The 24098-nt window shown below is 42.6% G+C and overlaps 1 protein-coding gene across 1 annotated transcript in view; it reads left to right on the top strand.

Annotated features, from left to right (window-relative positions):
* Positions 1 to 1533, top strand: part of LOC119178408 (uncharacterized) — a 110364-nt gene extending 108831 nt beyond the window's left edge. Inside the window, exon 14 of the mRNA XM_075867406.1 lies at positions 167 to 1533. Within this exon, the coding sequence (XP_075723521.1) occupies positions 167 to 346 (180 nt within the window). The 3' untranslated portion in view covers positions 347 to 1533. The remainder of the gene's footprint in view (positions 1 to 166) is intronic.
* The last annotated feature ends 22565 nt before the right edge of the window (positions 1534 to 24098 follow it).

Here is a 24098-nt window from a genome sequence, read left to right as displayed (position 1 = left end):
TGGTTGTATAATCAACAAAGGAAAAAGGTCAAATACGAGGAGCAAATACGCTAGAAAGTTCTGTCGATTTGCCTCCGCGTTATCGCCATCGTATTCATGAATGGTCATTTAGCCTAATCGTTCAGTCAGATCGACCTACTGAATGGCACTGTACGTTCCCTTACAGGTGAACGAGATGCTCAAGGCCTACGGAAAAGACAAATGCGTCGTCCTCGATGACTTGTCAGATGACGACGTGCAGGCTAGTTTCACCTACGCTGGTCATACTGTTTCTTTCGGCAAGTTTGAGATACTGACGGCTGTGCAGTCAGTGATGAAGAGGCTCTACGGAGGACCTTTTCCTTGACGCACGCAACGACATAGGACTTCGTTGCACAGGCACCTCCTACTTGTGAAGTTTCTCAATCAGCAGCATTGAACCAATCACCAAGAAGCTATCTTCATCGAGGTGTTTACAATTACAGAATGTTTGTGTTGGATTATAGGATACGATGTGCTTTGCAAAGTCGGTGGCTACTTGTTGAGCTGAACTTCAGATTGGAGGCCACAAGCCCTTTGTTGACTATTGCGCTATGGACACACTAAACAGTGATGTTTTTGTGTAGTGACTGTTTTAGAAGTATATTTTAAGTATGTCATACCGTACAATGAACCCTTCACATTTATAGTATGGGAATATTTATCGCTTCATTGTCGTGAGATTTACGCTTCAGAAACGACCATCTACCCAATTGTGTGTCGTGTTTGTAGTCCTGATGTTTTTAGTATTGTCTCGAAGTCTGTAAAAACACACAACAAAATCTCATTGCAAAGTGTGTATTCATAAAAATACCGTGAAGGAGGCCATTCTCGCTTAGACAGGGGTGAGCATATTTGTGATAAGCGACAGCACAAGCGTTCCAGATCTATTGAAATTAGGTGGCTATATCATGTCATTTAGCTGAACAACTTATTTTTCGCCGAAGATAACGCGTTTCCTAGGGACGCATTTTGAAACGTACATGAGAACGTGTCGCTGTGGGTCGCGGAGTATTCTGTTGATGTGTGCGCGTGTTTCACTTTCAGCGCATAAATCTTACATTAAGTCGGCTTTGTGTTTACAAAAGATCACAGTACACTACGTATTTGGAGGAAGTTTGAGAATTGAATGAGACCAGGCCTTAAGGATGCCGAATGGTTCTTATCACATCACACAAAAACCTAGCAAGGTTTCCGAGGAAAGCTCAGATCGGTACGCGTCATTTGAAATAGGCTAGCCCTACTACCGAATCTAGTAGGTACTAGCAGTAAACGAAAGCTTTTATTGTTGAAGTTGAGCTCGTGAAACATGCGAAGAAGAGAGATGAAAAGAAACAGATAAAAAATAGCAGAAGTAAATAGAAATAGAATGACAGAAAAAGAGAAAATAACAGAACAAAAAGGACAAAACAGAAAAGTGAAGAGAACAAAGTCGAAAATTGGCTCCCGTATCTGCATGTAATCTGCAAATGTCAATGAAAGACGATAGCCTTGCGTGTTGAGCAGTGAACAAAACCTTTATTTGATGCTCTGCGCAAGAACATCAGTGAATGGTATTCTGGAAGCGCTGCGTTAGAGGGCCTCGAGCGTGCAGCAGAGGCAAACGAGTGCATCAAGTCACGTCACACGTGAGACATATGAGTGCTATCTGGCAGCTTTCTTGGAAAACAAAGCGCGTGGCTCTGAGACTGGCGCGCACGCCCGTCTCAGAGGTGATAAGGTATAAAACGCAAGGCGATGGGTAGGTGCAACCACCGTGTCATCTTCGCAAAGGGTTGGAAACACTCGCCTTTACGTGCAAGCGTTGCATGGTAAGCGAAGCGTGATAAACGCTACGGTACTTTGAATTACTTATGGTTGCCTGTTCTAGGAAAGTCGCACATACAGAATACATACGTTTTGTTATGGTGCATCAGACATGCGCAATATTTGCTTTTCAATTGCCGATTACACAAGTATGAACGCTGCATCTTGAGCAACATTGGTGGGCGCTGCGGATGGGGTCGGCCATTGGGGGTATCGGCTGGGGCCATTTGATGTACCCGGAACCGTTAAGGGTGGACAAACGAACAGACTAAACTTTTTGCGTCAAAGGTTCCCAAGAAAGACTATCGACTTTCAAAATAGAGTAATAAGAACTGGCCGCGTTTCTGCATGTTACACTGCAAACTTCATCGAAGATGATAGTCTTGCGTCCGAAGACAGTGAACAAAACGTTTTTTGAATGCTCTGCGCAAGAAAATTGGTGAATGGTTATGTGGAGGCACTGCGTCAGCGTGCCTCAAGCGTGTAGCGGAGGCAAACGAGCGCATCGAGTCACGTCAAAGGTGCAACATGAGCGCTGTCTGGCACACATCTTGGAAAATGAAGCGTGCAACTTGCTCGCCCGTCTTAGAGGCGATAAGGTGTAGAACGCAAGGCGACGAGTAGGTGCCGACACCGCGTCGTCTGGGCGATGCGTTGGAAACATTTGAATTTTTAGGCATAATGTTGCACTGTCAGCGCAGCGTGATAAACGCTACGGTCTTTATAATTACTTATGTGAGCCTTCTCAATTATAATCATTGCTTTCGAATTGACAATCGCACAAATATGAACGCTAAAACTTGAGCATTATTGACGGGCAAAGCCGATGGGGGCCGTCTTTAGGGTATCCTTTGATGTCATTTAAGGTACCAGTAAAAGCGGAAAAACAAACAAATGTAGAGACAGACAGACCAACATTTTTGCGTCAAAGGTCCTCAAAAAAGACTGTCATCTGTAAAAACAAAAGATGTAGACGAATAAAAATGCAAAAAGAAATGGAAAAGAGAGAGACACAAACGCAGAGATGACTGACTAAAAAAGCGAGCATGCAACCATGCAGATAGAGAGTGTAAAAAGCAAGACTGAAATAAAAAATATCATGCGTTAATTTGAACAACCAGAATAAAAGTGAAAGAAATAGAAGAAAATTAAGGGCGAGAAAAAGAAAATAAGCAACCCAGTTGAGCAGCTCATTCGGACTTGGCAACACCAGCGAAAGCTGTTCTAAATAATTTTAGATGAGAAACATTTTTTAGCAAACTTCACTGATTTTGATCGTATCTATCTATCTATCTATCTATCTATCTATCTATCTATCTATCTATCTATCTATCTATCTATCTATTTATCTATCTATCTATCCATCCAGCCACCTACGCCTTTTTGCTTTCCTGGCCGTTTCGGTTATGGTATTGCAGAGAAAATTGATATGGCACACACCATAGCTGTATGACGAGCATAACTGCCTAGTCTTAACATGACAATCATGACACGTATGTCGTGAACGTTATGATTCACATTTCATGGTCTAGCTGCTTTTGCAATAGTTTCATTCGCATGATATATTGAAAAACTGGTATGGTATGACATGACTGCATCACGAACATAAGTGACAGACCCCAACGTGGAAATTATGGCAAGCATTTCATGTAAGTCATGGCTACATTGTACGCTTTTGATGCGCTGGCATTTGTTTTGCTCGCTTGACATGCAGTAAATTCTCTATTAGGAGATGTGAATGAATAACAAAAATATACGACTGTTGCAAACATTATAGTCATGTCATGTAAGAACAGGACTACACGCCACGCTCATGATGCGCTCGCGGCAGTTTTGTGAGCTTCACATATACCAATTTCGGTATTACGTGACTCGAACGGACGACCAAGGTAAATAACACGTCCCAACGTGGTAATCATGACATGCGTGTCATGTAAATTATCACTACATGCTACGCTCATAGCACACGTGGCGGTTCGCTAGCTCCACATATACCAAATTTCGTATCATGTGACTTGAATAGATGACGACAATAAAGGACACGTGTGAACTTGAAATCTTGGCATGCGTGTGATGTAAAACATGAGTGCATGCTACGCTCATAGCGCGCTCCCGGCTGCTTCACAAGCTCCACATTTACCAAATTTATTATCAGGTGACGTGAATAGACAACGAAGGTGAGTCAAAATGTCGAAACATAATATTCATGACACGCGTGTCATGTACAACGTGACTACTTGCTATGTTCATAGCGTGCTCGAGGCCATTTCGCTAGCTCCACATGCAACAAACTTGGAATCACGTGACGTCAATGAACAACGAAGATACTCAGTAGAGATGTTTACACCCAAAAGGGTGTATATAGCTTGTCCCATGCATAGACGACACCCTCAGGGTGTTAATTCAGCACCTTCCAAAAAGGGTGCTTTTGCATGCACACTTAGAATAGGGTATACATGTGAAAAAACTTCAGGGTGTTAGAAATACACCCTTAAAGAAGGGTGTCTTCAATGTCCTTCTTTTTTATAACACCCACTGAGGAGGGTGCGAGAAGGGTGCACAAGGGTGTTCAGTGCCCACGACAGGGGTGCCAGTATTCTTTTTGACTGCACTAACAGATATCAGCATGCAGTGATTACACACTACTTGAAGAAAGGGGTCCTGATTGGCAATGGTGCGCCACCTGTTGAACTCCATTCAATGCGCGTGGGCAAAAATATAAACACTTGCATTCGTGTATTAACTTCTGCCGAATCTACACATACTTCACAGTATATTCATAATGCGCGTTACAGAAACCTAACCCTTGCTGCCCTTGCATATGGCATTCATTTATTAGACAAACAAAACTTATTTAGTAGTTGGGGCCATTCCTGTAAACTTTTTTCTGCCAAACAACTTTGTCAGCAGACGTGTAACATGTTCACGTATACGTACACTACAGACGCAACATCTCAAATGTTCATTGTTTGTTTCTGTTTCAGTTTATTGACAATTCTTTGAAACATACATTTACAGTGGTTTCAGTTTAGTATACTGCTTCAAGTACACAGAGACTACGAATGAAATACACGCAACTATAGACCATGATTTTTTCAAGTATCTACAATCCCAGTGGTTTCAGTTTAATATACTCTTTCATGTACACAATCGGTTAGTAGAAATAAAATACAAGCAAATATATACATATAATTCTCTCAAATATATACAATCACCATGATTTCACTATCTACGCCTTCATGTACACATTCGCTCCCAAGAAGTGATGTACACGAAAATATATACTGATAATGTTTTCAAATGTATACTATAACAGTGGTTTCAGCTTTGTATTCCTGGATGTATAGCCACTGGTTACGAGAAATGATGTACACGCAAAAATATACGGGTTTTTGCACACATAACGTCAGCGAATACTTAAAAAACCAATACAATGATCAGAAACAGAATAAGCTAAAAACGAACAGGAAGTTATGTCAAGACACACAATAAACAAAAGAGGTAATGCTTAATTATGGCTAATGACACAGCTGGGTCATTTCATGCCAAATGACCCAGTCATTTTGGCGACCATCTCAAATGTATTCCGAAAACTTGGGCTGCATTGAAAAAGTGAACTTCTAGAATATTTAGGAGAGAAAAAATATTTGGTTACGTGGCTGCCTTCTGAACTTCCTGGAATGCCGTCTAGGTGTTGTATGTGGAAAACTTTGGTTTAAATGCATCGCTCCTTCTTTCATACGAAACTCTGTCTACATGTTAAGTTACAAGATTTTAATTGTGCGAGTTGATTCATCATGGTTGTGTTCTAGTCACAGCGCGCCAACATCAGGAAGAGAGAAAAAGGACAGGAAAGAGAGCCGACTGTCAACTGAATTGTATTGAAGGTGCTACGACCGCTTTTATACGGAGTACAAAAACAGTGCTTATGCGCGCGACACATGTGTGACCACTAGAAAATATTCTTAACTGAGAAAAGAATACTAACTCTCGGAAAGGATAAGTGATGGTGTACTGATGCAGTGATCATTGGCCTTCCTGATAAAAAATGCTTATAAAAACTTTAGTTTGGCAATGAGTAAACCTATCCTCGTGACGAATGGTGCACGATTGAATATTCCTGTTGCTGTTAAGCACACATACTTTTGAAAGCTTGCAAGATGTTGAAAACAACAAGTTAATATTATATCTGCTGGCTATCTTCTTTAAATGGTGAGACACCTTTTGTGGCATAACATGCAAAGGTTTCTGGTCATTCTGTTTTTCTGTTGGTCCTGTTCTCTTTAACTTTACTTTCTGCAGGAGGGTTTCGCAAACGGGTGTGATGATGCTGTTGGGATATCCAGCATCTTTATTTCTTTATTATGATTTTTTAGGCTGCCCTCACCCTTGTGCTAACATGACTTCTGAAGGGAGGCCTGAATACATGTGATGGCAATTCCTCTTTTTACTAATTTTAAATGCCCACTATCAAAAGGCAGAACATTGTTAGCACTCCTGGGCTTATAGCACCAGCCAATACCCCAACATCATCATCACACCCGTTTGCGAAACCCTCCTACAGAAACTAAAGTTAAAGGAAACAGGATCAAAAGAAAAAGAGAATGACCAGAGACCTTTGCATGTTACACGGTACTTACATAAGGTGTCTCACAGTTTTAGAAAAAGAGCCAGCAGATATGATATTGTTGTTTTCCGCCCCTTGCCAGCTTTCAATAGTATGTGCACACACAGAAACAGGAATAGTCAATCATGCACCATTCGTCACTAGAATAGGTTTACTGAATGTCAATTTAAAGTGTATGAGATACCGTTAACATGGGAAAAAGTAAACGTAGGACAAACTGCGCAATGATTCAATGATCGAGCTAGACAGCATGCATTCATTGTTAACACTTTCGGGACCAGGGAAAATCCGACAACCACAAGGAGTGTTACGATAAATATTTTTAGTAAGTCAGATAAACAAGATATACTTATGTATTATATATCAAAATGAAGGTAATTGAATGGTCTTTTAGATGCTTTCAAAATATTACACAGAAAAAGTTTATAAATAATTATAAAAAAGTGTCAATTAGAAAGTGTAATGAAAAACAAACATAAAAAGTTTTAAAAGGCATGTATATACAAGTAAAATTGTGAACTAAAAAAATTCAACATATACAAAAAGTGGCAAAACATCTTTCTATACAATAAAACTTTGGTCCACCTATCTACAACTGCCTTTTCTCAGCCTGCTTCACACTCGGTGCACTCGTGTGCCCGTCACAGCTGATGGGTCTCATGCCACTGCAAGAAAGAATTTCTTGTCGTTGTAAAACACAAGTAAACATCACAAGTTCTACAAAAAAAATTAGTTCTGAGTTCAACTTTCTTGCTGTTATAGCACAGCTTGCAGCTTCTGCGCCTTTCTGCCTTTTCGGGCTTGTGGAGCGTTCGTTTAGTGGAGAGTGGAGGAGTGCGTGCTGGTTTGGCACTATCAATGTTGAAGATCTGACGAACGAGTTCTTCTGTGAATTCCAGGGGGTCGTATTCAGATTTTCTTTCAAGTTCGGGGATATCTGGGTGTGATGCGCGATGTGCTTGAAATAAAATGAAACTATTCACACAGGCAATATGAATGCAGTGGAAGAAGAGTGTCTTCCGCCACCGAACACTTCTCATGAGGACATTGTAATAGCCAATCATCTGGTGTGATTTATCTACTCTTAGCATTCCAGCATTGTATTCATGTATAAGCAATGGCTTTGGTACAGAAATTTGAGCCCAAGTATTTCCCCTTTTTTCTCTTCTTTTTGCTGTGACGGTCATATTGGCTGTGTGAATAGAGCTCATCATATTGACAACACGACGGTCCTTCCACTGGAGGTATAATATACCGCGATCACGGAGCCATCTTACGTCCCCACGTCGCGCTTTTTTTCCTCATCGTGAGTCTTTCAGTTCAATTGGAAATCGTCGCCGGTCTTTTCTTGTTGTACCGCAAGCCAATGTTCTTCGGTCAATCAGGTGACTGAACAAATGCGTCGACGTGTAAAAGTTATGCATAAATATTCGGTACCCCTGATCAAGATATTCGGCGAACAGCTGGCAAACTACATCAAATGCTAATCCATGAGGTCCTGGCTCATCCCGCTTCCTTCACAAGAAGCTCCGTTCATGGCATCTAATACAAATTTGACGCTGTGCTTCCTATTCGGCTGTTTTCTAGACGTAGGGCTGCGAACATGTATTTTGTGCGCCTAATCTAGCACAGGAATTCGTCATACATAATTCAAACTTGTTAATTCATTGTAATTTAATAAAAAATGTGATAGCTCATCCAGTTTTTAAAGAGTTACGGTCCTGCAACAGACACTGCTTAGCACGTAAGAAACCAATTCTTTTTTTATTAAATGTCTTCAAAGCTTGCTTTCAGAAAAAGCGCCTGGCATATTTCGACAACCAAGACTATCTTGTGATGGAAATCAGAGGCACGCTGTTAGCGTTTATTGACCATGGGACTTACGAACGTAACCCGTGCCTTAACACTCAGGTAAACGCAATCGTGCAAGTACGAGCACTCGAATGACACCAACGCACGTGGATGCCGTCTACGGTGCATCAGCTATGGCTTATGTTAGAGCTACCGCACATAGCTCCCACATTCACGTATACTCTCTCGATTCTGTTATAACACCGAACGTTATCGCAGATGTAAGCAAAACACAAAAACAGCAAACAGAAACGAGGGAAAACAACGTACGGTGATGGCTGCAATAACACGCCTTTGGAAGTTTACTAGGTCTTTCCCTGTTGCTGGTGACGCGTGTCCTAAATATTTAAGAAGACTGACGCGCACGTGCTGGGAGCATCGCGGTATATCAACACCTCTAACTATACCGTCTTTAGGAGAAAAAAAGCCATTTCAGTACAGTGAGACTGTGTACATAAATTTTTCTTTTGCTTCCTTTTTTTACGCTTAGACCTGCAGAAGCACGTTGCACATTTGAATATTGATAGAATTGTTATTACAATGTAACCTAAAGCACATCTTGAAATGACATCAAGCACTTTCAGCAGTGCAAAGATAATGTGCGATCAGCAACTAATCGAGCCTTTGATAAGTGATTACACCACTCATTGTATGAGTGATCCAGGTACTTACATAACAATGCGCATAGCAATGTGAAATCGTTAAGTGACACGTTTAATCGCACATCTGCAACAGGCCCGCGAACGTATGCTGTTGTAAAAGGCTGGCAGCCTACTTCGGCAGAGCTACTGAGGAGCCCAGCTAGAGCTGTGTGATTACTGCCTGCGAAAACAGTAAACTCACCGTTAACAGGCTCACATTGTCCGTGTCCGCCGCTCCACGAATATTCCTTCATTCGAGCGACACTTCGAACACGGAGTCATGCGTCAACAGCATTGAAAATGCGCCTGGTCGCTAGAACTCACACAGCAACCAAGATCCCAGATCAACACAACAGATTTGAAAGACGGATGAGACAGAGAGAGAAGGATGAGGCACTAACGGCGGCGCCGCAGCTGTCGACGCGACTCTTCCCCTGTCTACACGGCCGTTGCCGGGGCAACCATGGCCGGGGTGAGCGGGAAACCCGCCAAGCGGGCGCCGAAAGTGAAACGCTATGGCGCATAGGGCGGGTGGCGGCTTCGACACGGAAGGCAATCGAATTGCGCTTCAAGAATGACTCCTTGTAAATTGCAACTCTCCTTCCACCAAGCCGCACAGCGGCGCAGGTTATTTAACAGCCTCGCGTTCTTTGAGTATTTTCACGAGATGCGACAGCAGTTGGCGAAGAATAATGAAGCAAAACTTGCGGAAAACAAAGTGCACCCTGAAACAACCAGAAACAATAAATATTTCGCCCTTGGTGGGATTAGCGAGAGAGCATCGCTACACCTTTTTTCAGAGAAACTTGTTTTCGCGTCGTCTGTGTCTGGCAATTCCGTATATAGTGCCACAAATACTGAATGCGCAGTCGAACCTGGAACAAATTAATCCACAGTCGCGGATGTTTTAAAGGCTTGTCACGCACCACAAAACGTGCTGAGGTTGTTACCAAACTTCTTGCTGACCACATTATCAGCACATAGTTTCATATGGTTGCCCAATGAGCTATCTAAGCACTTGTAGCAAAGGCAAGGTACGTTCTTGGTAAATATTGTTAATATAAACCATGGTTGTGCATAAGCGCAGTCACAGCTTTCAGTGTGATTGATTGATTGATTGATTTGTGTGGTTTAACGTCCCAAAACAACCATATGATTATGAGAGACGCCGTAGCGGAGGGCTCCGGAAGTTTGACCACCTGGGTTTCTTTAACGTGCACCAAAATTTGAGCACATGGGCCTACAACATTTACGCCTCCATCGGAAATGCAGCCGCCGCCACCGGGATTCGATCCCACGACGCGCGGGTCAGCAGCCGAGTACCTTAGCCAGTAGACCACCACGGCGGGGCAGCTTTCAGTGTGAATTGGTAATAACCCACGTTTTTGAGCGTAGAAGTGCCTCAGCGTACCTAATAAGCTATCACAGTAAGTTCATAAGCCATAATGAGGTACGAGAATGTGCAGCTGTTTTCCATATATTGAATAGTTCGTGTACAGCGTGTTGACCAGTCCCATTTTTTTAAGTCACGTCTCATATAGACTCCTAGTCTGAACAGGTGTGGGACCTTAAACACTAAGAAGCAGTGCCCCCCCCCAGCACACACAAAATTTGAGAACACACGGGCTGATACACACGCATACACATGCATAGGCGCACACACATACACGTATACACACATATAACTGACACGTTTCAAGAAATTATTCATGAGAGTTAAGTCATATACGGCATAATTTACGTCCGCCTCATAATGTGCTCATATCAAAGTGACATATCTGCCTTCCTATTTCGTGCTTCGGATATTGTCGATTCCCAATGTACATGGAATCTGCCAAATTGTTCAGCATTGCTGAGCTCTATGTAGGATTTCAGAGTGTGGTGCATGTGGGACTTCTATTTCATATTGATATATTGATATAGTACTAGATATGCTTTGTTCTGAACATGGTTAGTTTAATAAACGCAGATTAACGTGATTTCGCAGTTCTTCTCTCAATTTATGAATTAACTGTGACGTTACTATGCACCGCTTTGGAGAATAATATCTGGAAGATTAGCCACGTGAACGCAAGCACATGCTTTCTACTGAATTGACTGACTGGATACAATGCTTTTGTGCAAAATCGTTTCTCATAGTTACAAAAAAACAACGTTTACGAAATAACGAGGGATACGCGATAGGTGCGCGTGATAGGTTCTTTCTTCAGCATGAGTGGCATTTGGTACTGCAGTGTTTATAATTTTTGGTAAACCATTTTTTCTAAAAATTTTTGTAACCATGAAACGCGATTGTAAAAATGGCCCCAAATCTGCACGTTAATCTGCAAATGTCGTCGAAAGACGATAGTCTTGCGTGTGGAGAGAGTGAACAAAACATTTATTTGATGGTGCGCGCAAGAAAATTGGTGAATGGTATTCTGGAGGCGATGCGTCAGAGTGCCTCGAGCGTGCAGCGGAGGTGAACGAGCACATCGTCACGTCACACGTGAGACATGAGTGCTATCTGGCAGTTTCCTTCAAAAACGAAGCGCGTGGCTCTGAGAAGGGCATTTGCGCCCGTCTCCGAGGTCATAAGAAGTAGAACGCAAGGCGACGGGTAGGTGCCACCACTGTGTTGTCTTAGCAAAGCGTTAGAAACACTCGCCTTTTCTTGCAATCGTTGCATGGTCAGCGCAGAGTGAAAAATGCTACGGTCCTTATAATTACTTATGTACGCATTTTCTAGTAAAAAACGCACATACAGAATATATACGTGTTGTTATAGTGCCTCGAATATGCCCAATAATTGCTTTTTAATGGACAACTGCACAAGTATGAATGCTAGCATTTGTGGGCGCTGCGGACGGCGTCGGCCATTTGGGGTATCGGATGGTGCTGTTTATGTATCTTAAACCTATAAAGGTGGACAAACAGACAAATGTAAAGACAGACAGATAGACAGGTAGGCCAAATTTTTGCGTCGAAGGTCCCCAAAAAACACTATCAACTTTAAAAAACCACTATGTGTGCGTCCAATAAATTCAGTTGAAAGTTTCAGCTTGTGTTTGTATGGTTCATCTTCTAAGTCTTCATCTCCGAAGCAGTGTGCAATAATGTAACAATGACTAGATACCAACTGGCAGAAACAAATAAACTGATGAATTCAAGGCACTATAGCGTTAACGTACTGCAAGCGCGATGGAAGGCAAGATAGAACAGTGCTAGAAAAGAGGTGGTGCACTCACTTGTCAATACTAAGAGAAGTCAAATTCCGGGGCTCAAGAACGTCATATACAACTACTTCGCCTAAGAAACAGCAGCAAAACGTAGCAGCTTATTGTAGGCCGCACTTTCTAATGAAGTTTCGTCTCCATAAGCCCTCATACTGCGCCTTCAATACGTAGTTACTCTACAAAACTGCCCCGAGTTTCCCTTTCATCTACCAATGCTCCTTCGTTAAGTATACTCAACAGAACATTTACCTATGTGCACGAAAATATAAAAATTAATATATCCGCCCAAACTTCATTAGAAGCTCATTGATTTAGGCCTATAATATATTACTGGTAAGATAAACAAATCCACTGCCTTGCTTGATACATCGGGCATACTTGTCAGCGTTACAAAAAGCTGCTGCATAAGCTGGTTTGCCATGGCTTGAACAGGCGACCAGCCGGCATGTCCACTAAATGATTGACTCGATCATGAGCTACTTATAAGAATGCAAGTGTAAAATGCGGTGGCGTCCAAAAGTTTGGAACCAGCCTGCCTGTTCGGCGTAGTCACCGAGGCAGATGAGTGTTAGGTCGCTACAATTTATGGTATTGCTTGATGCATCGGCCGTAAATGTCGCCCTTACAAAGCATAGCTGCATTGTGATGCTTGGTCACGCGACGACCCCCTTCGCAATATAAGCCGATGTAATATTCGAACGGAAACAAGGGAAGATATTACCGCATCAACTTTGTCACTCGCTCCTACATTTGTTAGTCACGTGACTGCAGTCCATAGCCTATATACCTATAAAGGAAATTAAGGAGGGACACGATATTGATTACTCCTCCATTGTTTTTTTTTTTAGACTACTCATGAGGCGTTCACTCGAGTGTTACATGCAGTACTGTAGGTACGCATTTATGATTTTTTCGTCGGAGTGGTCTAGATATTGACGCTACCAATCACAGTTTTCGACTTAGGTTGTCATGCTGCTTAGCCGAGTAACGTACCTTTTTTTCTTCTAGGAGTTCATAGCACTCAGTTAGTTCTAGTATTTTACATTATCAATAGTTTATTTAGAATACCCTAAATCTCAGATTTTACTGAAATGAAATCGACGCAATTGTGTTCTGTTGGATGTGATTACTCAGCATGCTTACAACATACGGATACTCATAGCTTAAGTGGGAAGCTGCTGTTTCATCATATATAGTGCATAAGGATTATAAATTCACAAGATTGGTCCCACAATTATGTTATACACGCGCAATTTCAACGATGTGCAAGCTTCTTCGCGAAGGAAAAGGTGACGATTCACGAGATGCAAAAAGGCAAAAAATAGTACAGACATGGTGCAAAGGATACAGGAAAGAAGTGAAGAAACGAACTCACAGACACGCGCACTTCCCCTCAAGTATGAAGGAACAAGCTCCGCAACACGCCCCGCCGATAAAAAGTGTGTACGAGCAAAGAAGCTTTTTGTAGAGGCACATTTTTTCACGTTACTGACTCGCTGAATTCTAGCAACTCCTTCCCGCGGGCATTGTTACAAGGACGATTTAAACTAAGGTGACTTCTTCGCCTATCGTCTTATTATGTCCTACTTAAAGAGGCCCTCTAACACTTTTCATGACCTCAAAGTTTTATGTTTTTCTGATTGGTTGCGTACACTGAAGGCTTAGGAGAAAATGGTCGCAAGAACAGGAGCGATAAGGGCACGCAGCGCAAAGCTATTCTGCGTAGAGATATCAAAATAGAAAGAAATGTATGCTTACCCTCAACTGTATTTTCGCGGGCTCACCTGACCATATTTCCTTCACCCTTTGACTTCGGAAGGCTGCCCAATGAAATGAACTGAAAATTTTACCGTACAGGAAGCTCTCGTGACATATTCGCCGTGATGTCCAACGTATTTAGGACGCCAGTGCGATGGTAACAAATAATATGATGTTTGAAGAAGGAAGAACACGTGCGAAACAAGCGAGCTCACGAACGCTTCTATAAAGTTTTGTAGCTTTACTGATCTTTTTGTGATTGCGTCCATATATCAACGCTCTTACATTTTTTTATTTTAGTTTCTTCAAATGACGGTACCCGGAGCGTCCCTGGCGTGTTTACGCCAGCACCGTGCCATTCGGCACATTCTTTAACCAGCTATGCAGTTTTCAAGCTAGAAAAGTCAGATAGATTTATTGTCTTCCGCTTTGAGTGAGAAATCACGCGAAAAAAAAAACGAATGCGAGAGTAATTCCTACTTTTATGCTATGCTGCGTATACATTTGACGTTACAATTTTACAATGACGACGTGGCAACCTTCCAGTGTCATTTGCACTGGCAATAGTTCTGGCAAGCGCCACTACGAGTTATGCAGTCAGCACCAATGTTTTTAAGGGCCTCTTTAAGTGAAGTATGAAGTAGTAAGTTTTTAAGGTATTTATGAGTTGTCTTGTATGTTTATATTTTTTATTCATTATCGCGTTGTCGGTTTTCAAAAACTCTAAATTTACTCTTCGTATCAGTAAGTGTTTCGTGTTCAGGACGCGTCGTAATCTGCAAGGTACATGAAGTTATTATCGTTCTTCATTATACAAGTGCTCTTTTGCGCCAACTTGTAAGAACGAAAAAGACAAAGATTGACGGTCATGCCAGACTTACTCAAGGAAATGGAACAATATAGAAAACTTCTTTTTGTTCTGTAGCAAATATTCTTATCAAAATAAAAGATGCAGTGTTGATCCAGCTGAAAGTTTAGAAAAATATACGTTGCAGTAATTTCATCTATTAGAAGGATTATATTAGGTCATAGTCACATGAATGTCTGCTCTGGTGTTCTTGCCTAAATAACAAAAACAAAAATTTTACCTTCGTAGTAAGTTCTTATTTACTGTTAATTTCTGCTCCCAACTCACCTCATTGACAGGCAGTTTGCTCGAGCAGCATTTTCAATAGCTATTTGCGTTTTGACTTTGGGGCATAATTTTCATTGGATTTTTAGGTCCGCAGTCCTCGAACCTAAAGATCTTGCCGGCCGATTTTTTTATTGTAGATACAATTTTGTGGGTGAGTTATACCAAGTTACAGGAACATTGTCATCATCATCGTAATCAGCATTCGCTTGCATTGGGTGTGAGCCATGATACGAGGAGAACAAGAAGTAGACACCGCGACCCACATCGAATGACCTAAATCATCACCTGTGTATACTTCGACACCACATCAATCGCTCTCAACATGACCGCGCTTGTAGAGCGACCCGCCTACGCAGCGCGAAACGAAGGATTTCAGCCGCAATTTGCGCCTGCCCCGAACAACGCTGCCAGCGCCGCGGAAACGCTCAAGGTGCTTGCCATATTAGTCATTTTGATGGTAGTCTGTGGCATCGGCGCGTACTGTGTCACCGCTAACGATATAGAAGACGACAAGATCGACGATTCCAACACGTGTGTAAGTCATAATCACAAGGCCGTCATCACTCCAAAACTCGTGTGTGTGATGAGGAGCACCCCGACATATGATAAAGATCACGACGTGACCTACACGGCGTGTGACTCACTCGTCTACTATGCCGAGCCGGACAGCTTTAACCCCCACGTGCCGGCGGACATCAGCGGAGTCAAGATTATTATTGGATTTGAGGCTAAGGACGAAAGCTTGGGTGACCAGGATGATGGCGAAAAGGAAGGCAGAAGGTACTACGACAGACTTTCCGCGTAGCTAGGCAAGAAGTATGCCCTTATGGACTTGAAAAATCTGGGTGACTTCTCGAACGCCGCCGCGGCAGGGGCAAAAGTTCGAGCCTGTCTCAGCAATATTAGAAAGCAACGCGACGTGCCCGAAATCGCTGTGTTCGGCGTAGTTCTACGGGTGAAGGGTAAGGACGCGACCCGGGAGAAAGACGAGAAGTTGGACAGCATAGCCAAAGGCGCCTTAGTCGTATTTCAAGCCCACACCTCCTTCGTCGTTGCGCAAAGCTCTTGTGAGATGCGCTTAAACGAAGTGGTACTCACGAAAAAGAACTACGAGGAGCTGGCAAAAGGAATAAACGGATCGGTGGCCATATCGACCACCATGGCCATTGTGCAGTTCGAGCCCAGCGACCCTTCAAAGACAACAGCGACAGACAAGTGCAAGAGCTTCACGATCCTGGACCGGAATGACGAGGTTTGCGGTGCGGTGTCCGGGCACATGAGTGACAGTGGGCGCAAAGTGGAAAAGAACGTGGCATACGCGTAGAATACAAATGCCTCGGCGCAGGCGCTGTTTGTTCTTAACAAGACACATCTGGCGGCGACGTGGTAATTCAACATTGCTTTTTTCAACGTAGACCGCTACTTCCCTCTTAGTGACAAAAAGTGCCCCGCCTTAAAATTAGATAATTTTTACCGAGATGGACCACTGAAACCGACAAGTATTTTGTAATAAGTATTTTTTCTCTAATGTCAAGTGTTTAATGTCAATCTATCTATCTGTACACGGGCAGTTATGTATACAGAGGGCTGAGGTCAGAAGTTTCCAGGCCACTATCACATGTATTCTCACACCTTAAAACGCGAGTATACCTGACTCTTTTCGATTGTTGTCACTTGCCACGTATAAGACTTTCTTTAGAGAGGCAGGGTGACGCTCTTAGTGGTGGTCGTCGTGGTGGTGGTTAGGTGAAGTGGGAAAAAGACGTGTATTTCTGCAGCCCTTAAGGGGCCACGGTGCTGCGGCGTCTTGTAGGGGGATGGTGGAAGGGGAATAAAGAGTAGGAAATCAGAAGGTAGGGATAGGAGCAGTGAGAAGTTGGGGGGCCGCAACACAAGGACGAAGAGGAACCACCGTACAAGCAGCAGCAAGGGGAGGGGGAGGGCGGGGTCAGTCAGGGATTCTTTTTTTTTTTTGGGGGGGGGGGGGGTTAGAGGCAGCGAGCACTAGGCTGGTCCCGCGACACTATTGGAAAGATTCAAAGGACTCTATTGCGAAGGATAACACAACCAATTCTTATGGAGTCAGGCGACTATTGCCGGTGACGTTGCTACGTAGGTCGAGAGGCTCCATACGGTATTTTACGCCATTCAATTGAACTATGCGCGACTACTGCTAGAACTACACTCTTAAAAAAGGTAGCATAAAAGGTAGTAACGAGACTCGTTACTGCCTTTATGACCACGTTACTACCTATTGCGGCCATTTTACTACCTCAGAAGTATACCAGAGTTAGTAAATGTATGTGGTAGTAAATGGTAATACCTGAGGTAGTTAACATTACTAGTTGCGTACGAGCACAGAGAGACGCGTGCAGGGTTCCCCATCAGGGGCGTTTGTTAGCTCCAGGCATTGATCATTCATAGGGCGTATAAGCCTGTTCATGTTGTGCGGTAATGAAGTGAACGTGTACAAGGCAGTTACATATGCTGTACGTTCCATTTTAAACAGCTACAATGTTGTTATACATTATGACTGTTATACATCATTGTTATACATGATACATTATCCCGACTGTGGCTGCTGCATTTCCGGTGGAGGCGGAAATGTTGTAGGCCTGTATGCTAAGATTTGGGTGCACGTTGAAGAACCCCAGGTGGTCGAAATTTTCAGAGCCCTCCACTAGGGTATCCATCATAATTAATGGTAGTTTCGGGACGTTAAACCCCACATAATAATCAATCAATCAACATTAGAACTACTATAAGAGTTCAAATTTTAATAACAAATTCTTATCAAATCTCCCCAAGTTGACTTGTACAGTACCTTACCTAACTTCACCTGTGATTCACCAGTGATTTCTTCACCAGTGATTTATTTCTTCACCAGTGATTTCTTCACCAGTGATTCACCAATGATTCCTTCACCAGTGATTTCTTCACCAGTGATTTATTTATGCATAATAATATTGTGAGCTACACAACTGTCTATAGATGTGCTGTACAAACTCATGTTGAGGAAATTTTGCGTCATCTCATTCATGCATTACGGTGATGCCAACATAGTGTTTTATTTTGGAAAAGGTATTTGTCTGTGGAAGAAGTCTGTGGAGGAAGTCTGTGGAAGAAGTCTGTGGAAGAAGTACTTGTGGAATACAAATCGATGCACTCTTTAAACGCAGGAAGCAAGATGTCATGGGGGAATGATGATTTTTATTTTCTATTCTCTATAATCTGTTGCTTCCTACGGTTGAAGAGTGCATAAATTTGTTTGGTTTTGTTAGATTTCAAACCAAGTATGGTGTTCCTATCAGTGAGTTTCTAGAACATTTATCATTGTACCTTAAGTCGACCTACACTTCATGAGATGACAAGCATTTATTCAAAAGTACGGAATCTGTATGGCCTCATGCATAGCATCCATTTTAAGCGGCATATTCTTCGGTATAATTGACGATAGAATTGACAATTTATGAACACGTAGGTTCTACCTACGTATTCATAAGTTGAACACCAAGAAAGTGTTCAGGTATGTCGATGACCATCTTGTTTTGCTAACTTGCAACACGGCCGCAACGAGGCAAGTTTGGTAAAAGTAGTTTCACAATTTCATGAGTGTTTTAAACCCTTCACTCTTTATTACGAGTCATCTGAGAGCAATGCCATAAAATTCCTCGATGTCTTCCCCACCTTTCACCCTAACCGCATATGTTCGGCATACCTACCACGCATGAGCAAACCGGTGCTTCCTTACCAATCAGCTCATTCCAATGTAGTGCAAACAGGCATCATCATTCATTGTTTCCGTCATGCATTATGCAAATCATGGGAGCAGGAAATCGCCAAAAGTTTTCATAATCAGTCAGACCGATTGTCGAAAGCAGGCTATACTCTGCACGTTCAAACTTCGGTTGCAGAAAGCTCACTTCGTAACCCCAGGCTGTGCAGTGCGTCATGATGCCGAGAAACTGAAGCACCTATTCGTCACACCATACAATCACAAGATATCGCACATCCTAAAGAAATGAGCTAGCGCCCTGAAGTTAATGCTGTCTTTTCAACTCTCCAGAAGTTGGTTAGCCTTTGTGGCCTTCATGATCGCGACGGAAAACTCGAAGGTTGTAATGAGAAGCAACGAACTGTTTTTGTTCCGAGTGTCATTTGCGTTGTTTATCGTATCCGCTCTCTTGTGCTAAAGAGTACATTGCGCAGACGGGCCCTCGCCCTAATGAGAGATGAAGAGAACATGGTAATAACGAGAAAAGTGGCCAAGGAAGTTTGCTGGCCATACTTTGTAAATCCTGCGGCTGCTCACCGATATTCAATGCATGCACAGTTATCAATAAAATGTTTGACAAGCTTACTATAGAGATTATTGAGGCTGAGGCTATCGCATCACTGGGGTGTAAGTGCGTCAGCCTTCCTTCACTTATGCTCAGTGATAAGAAATTGTGTTTTCAAGGAAATTAATTTTCTTTTCTCATTATACATGTCATGTGACGTTATTCTTCAGGTGATATAGGCAAGCTTGCGGTGGTAATAAACATTATGCTGGAAGTTAGCGCCTGTGTCGTGTGTCCTCTTCTTGTGTTCCTATTTTTAGCGCTGTTTTCAGTCGCTAGATCAAGAAAAAAGGTATTTTTACAAAGATATGAAGCACAGAAGAAAATTAAAAATAGGCATGTTGCAAACGGAGGAGGCACGGCAAGGCAACCATCAGGTGCATTCATCGGCACAGGAGCAACGTCTTGATGTAGGGAATACGCGAGAGCACCTGCACACTTTGTTTTTTTTCATTATTTACAAATAATTTAGGTTCTATTTGGGCCCAAGCAGGAGCGGGTACATAAATGTCAGAGAAAATAATACAAAAATGAATAGAAGGTACGAAACTTACAAAATTTGCATCATAAAAGCGAATGCTATAAATATGTAGCAATGCAAAAATACAATATTTCGCAGCATAAATGAGATTTAGGTGCATGCTTATGAAAATTGGTCAAAATTAAGCTCGAGTGTCCACATTTGAACGCTTTATAATCATAAAACCATGAAGTTTATTAAGTTTTTAACAGTAGAAAGGCAGAAAGTTTAACTGAATCGAATATTGATTCTGTGTATATTCATTCATGCCAATATTGAGTCAGGCTGATGTTGATGATTCACTTATTTGCTTTTTATTACAGAATGCCTACACCTCAGTGAACTAGAAAGGCAAAGAGCCCCGAAATGCAATGTTGATTGCCGCAGACTTTTAAGACTTCTCAGTGGAGGTCCTGGATGTCATTGCTGGTGTGACAGCTCTTGTGCAGATATATTATGCATTTATGTGCAAATTGCACCGCACTACCAAAACACATCTGCTGTGCTGGCACACATCTGCGGGCTCAGATGTGCATCAACATCGCCACAAGTGAAGTGGGTAATCGCAGCTATAGAAAAAAAACATAGGGAACGATCGAGCTGCCTGAAAGAGTCGCTTTTGAATAAATGTTTCATTCAAAATCTGTGTTCTTTTTTTTACTGCTAGCTAAGCATTTTTTATTACTTGGTATGAAATTATTCGCCACTCATATTTATTGCGCGACCTATATTTTTGTGAGTTAAGCTGATGCATGTTTTTTTATTAATAGTAACATACAGTTTTTTTATTTTATGACACTCTTTGTAACGTTACCAAACTTCATGAAGTAATGTTGCCAAGTATTGTCACTGGTTCGCATCACTACTCGGCAAATAGCGAACATTTAGACTAAAAGTTTATTTACTTAATCTACCTTCTTTCATGTATAGTGACATACCTAGTAACCTTCTTGGTAGTAAATCTACAAGCTTAGCTTACTACATTCTAGCAAGTAGTAACAGGAGCTAGTAACCATCAAATTTACTAACATTATGTTACTACGCTCTGGTAGGTAGTAACTGCAGCTAGTAAATGGCATGGTAGTAACTTTACTACTTTGCCATTTACTGCCTACAGTTAGTACTTAGGTAGTGAATGTTGTGAAAACACTTTACAACCTCAAAGTTAGTAAGTAGCACTACCTTTTTTTAAGAGTGTAGTGAAGTATTCTTATTAGGCGACTGCTATTTTACTTATTGTTGTGCACAGCAACGGTGAAAAAGTGTAGTTCAAATTAAGCATTAATATAGTAACACTGGTCAAAACAAACAATTTCCAGAAGAGTAATACAAAAAGCACGATAAAATGGTCTGTGAACTACAACGAAATGTTTCTCATTTACATGCTTCTATGAGTGTACTCAACCAAATTGTGTGATATACGTAGTGTAAGTCGCTCAGAACAAAAGGGAGATATCAGCATTGTTTGCATACTTATTCCTGATGATTACGGATAAACCAAAACATCGTGACCGCAGGAGGAACCAAACTTGTGACTCTCTATGCTGTCTCTCTTTTTGAGCGTGAGCAGTCATGAGAAAAGGAACACGAAAAGAAGAGCGTGACACCATAATGAGTAACAGCATCACAAACGTTTGACGAAACCTACTCAATAGGTGATTTACACAGACATAAAGCAGACTCGAAACAAAACAACAAAATCAAACCGGCCAATTCGGATAAAGCAAGGTGTCTTGCGAATAAATAATGAAAAAGCGGGCTTGTCAAGGCATTTTCAAGCGTGCGCGCTCGCCCCGCTGAAAACGTCCTGGCAACGGGCCAGCAATGGGAACTGGCCAGCACGTAGCAAAGCAATTTTTCGATAAATCGCTTCAAAGTTGGCATTCAGAATAAGCCTCAGCAATATTCCGACAACCAAGCCCATCTTCTGGCCGACAGGGGCACGCCGTGAATGATTATTGACCGCCAGACTCACAAACGTAATCATCCCTCAACACTCAGTTGAACACGAGCTAGTACATAAGCTCTAACGGCACCAATGCGCGCGAACACCACGAACGTTGACATCAGCCATGGAATAAGCAAGGGCTACCGCACATATCTACAACAGTCACGTATACTCTGTCGAAATAGTTATAACGCAAAACGTCATCGCGTGGGAGTAGAGCACGAAAAAAATCACAGCACATCCACGGAGTGATTGATGACGAGTGGGGCGAAGCGTCCGTCAGTCTGTCCGCGCTTCCGTCCATCCGCTCGTTCTTGATTCCGTCCATCTGTGCGTTCGTCCGTAAGTCTGTACGTCCATCCCAGCGTCCATCCATCAGTCCATGCGTCGATTCCTCCGTTAGTCTGTGCGTCTATCCGTTCATCCACGCCTTCCATCTGTCCTTTTGTGCAGCCTTCGGTAGATCCGTCTGTACGTCCATCCGCCCGTCCGTCAATCTAGTAAACACTCCAAGTGCCGCCATCTTGAATCTTTTGTCATATATTTATTATGTAGAAGTAGCATCAACCAGCGGAAATTACTTTGACTAAACGAGAGGTGGCTACCAATACTACTACTACAACTACTACTACTACTACTATTACTACTACTACTAGGAACATCGCGGACGCACGACCCATGACTTAAGGAGCTTCGCCCTCTAAAAAAGCAAGAACCACCTCCACGAAGGGAGCCATAATCGAATGCGAAGCAGCAGCGATACGCACGCTGTTGACCCGTCAACGGCTGAAACTGACGTCGACGCGGGCGATGGAAGAACGATTCAAAGCGACACTTGGCGTAACCTTTACTCGAGTAAACGTTTCTTTCAAACGCAAAGACACAGGAGGCGGGTTAGGTTTTGTGTAAGTTTCATGGAAGATAAACGAGCCGAAAGAATGCTTCCACTCGATGGGCGCTCGAACGTTGCGAACGGTGGAGAGGGTGAAGCGAGAGGATTGACACGCGACGAGCAGCGACAGGCTAGAGTGAGAGTGACGTCAACGCGCGCGCTCTACGAGGGAAGACCTGACCAACCTGGCACCACCCCACACCTGCGGCCAGAGGACAGCGGTGCGGACTGTGGGACAGCTAGTGAGCGAGCTGCATCGCAACTAAAAAGTAAACAGGAACAAGAGAAAACAGCGCACGGCGGCGGCAACAAAGCACACCATCAAAAGTGTAGACTTTTTCTGGTTACCGGCGAGCGAGGCATATCTTAAACGTTTCAAGGGGCTACCGCGTACATGCTGACAGCATAGCACTTTACACTACCCTCTTTAAGCTAGCAAAAGTCATTTTTTACAGTGCGCCTCGGTACACGGGCATTTTATTGTGATTGCAATCACGTGGACAATCTCTGCTGGTTTTTACCGTCGTCGTCACCGCCGGAGCGACTGTCATTCACGTATATGACTATATATATGTATGTACATATATATATATATATATATATATATATATATATATATATATATATATATATATATATATATATATATATATATATATATATATATATATATATATATATATATATATGTAACGCTACGATGAATGGGTGACGTGACGTGGCTCATGCGCCATGTTTACTCTATTGTCTCTTCTTCCTTCTCGGCTTCTACCAACCATCCCTTCATACGTCACACGATTCCCCCTCCCCCCGAAAGCTGGCACCGGTTACAAACTACAACAAATTGAAAACACAATAAACAAAAGAATGGCCAAATTCGCAGTTTCACGTCCCGACGGAGTTCCACAATCTCACTAAATCTTCAAGGCCGAGGGAGCAGTTCGGTGATATCCATAAGAGATCTGGCGGTCGAGGCTGATGGTTGCGTCCTGGATAACACAAGAATGCTTTGGACGTGGAGATAGCGGAAATCGCAGCCGCCATTCTTGTGAAGAAGAAACCAGGTTCGAACACCTTGCAGAATTGACAGTTCAGATATCGTAGGCATCGAATTGTTCGTCGTGGCACAGGCCGTGCAGGCAGCTTGCGTGCGCGTTGATCGAGGTTGATTGGGCGTTGCCTGTGTTTCTGCCTAGTACAAGGGGTGCTTTTGTGGCTTTTGGAAAATTTTCCATAGCGATGTCGCAGATGTTTTGATCGAAGGCCCATTTTTGATCTCTGGTGGAGAATGTATCCACGACGATGGGCCTTTTCGCCATGTCCTTTGAGCCTTAAGAGTGGTTTCGA

This window comes from Rhipicephalus microplus, chromosome 1 (assembly GCF_043290135.1).
Source record: "Rhipicephalus microplus isolate Deutch F79 chromosome 1, USDA_Rmic, whole genome shotgun sequence".
NCBI classification, from domain to species: Eukaryota; Metazoa; Arthropoda; class Arachnida; order Ixodida; family Ixodidae; genus Rhipicephalus; species Rhipicephalus microplus.
Note: the sequence above shows the minus strand (reverse complement) of the source record. Positions and strands in the feature narration are given on the sequence as shown.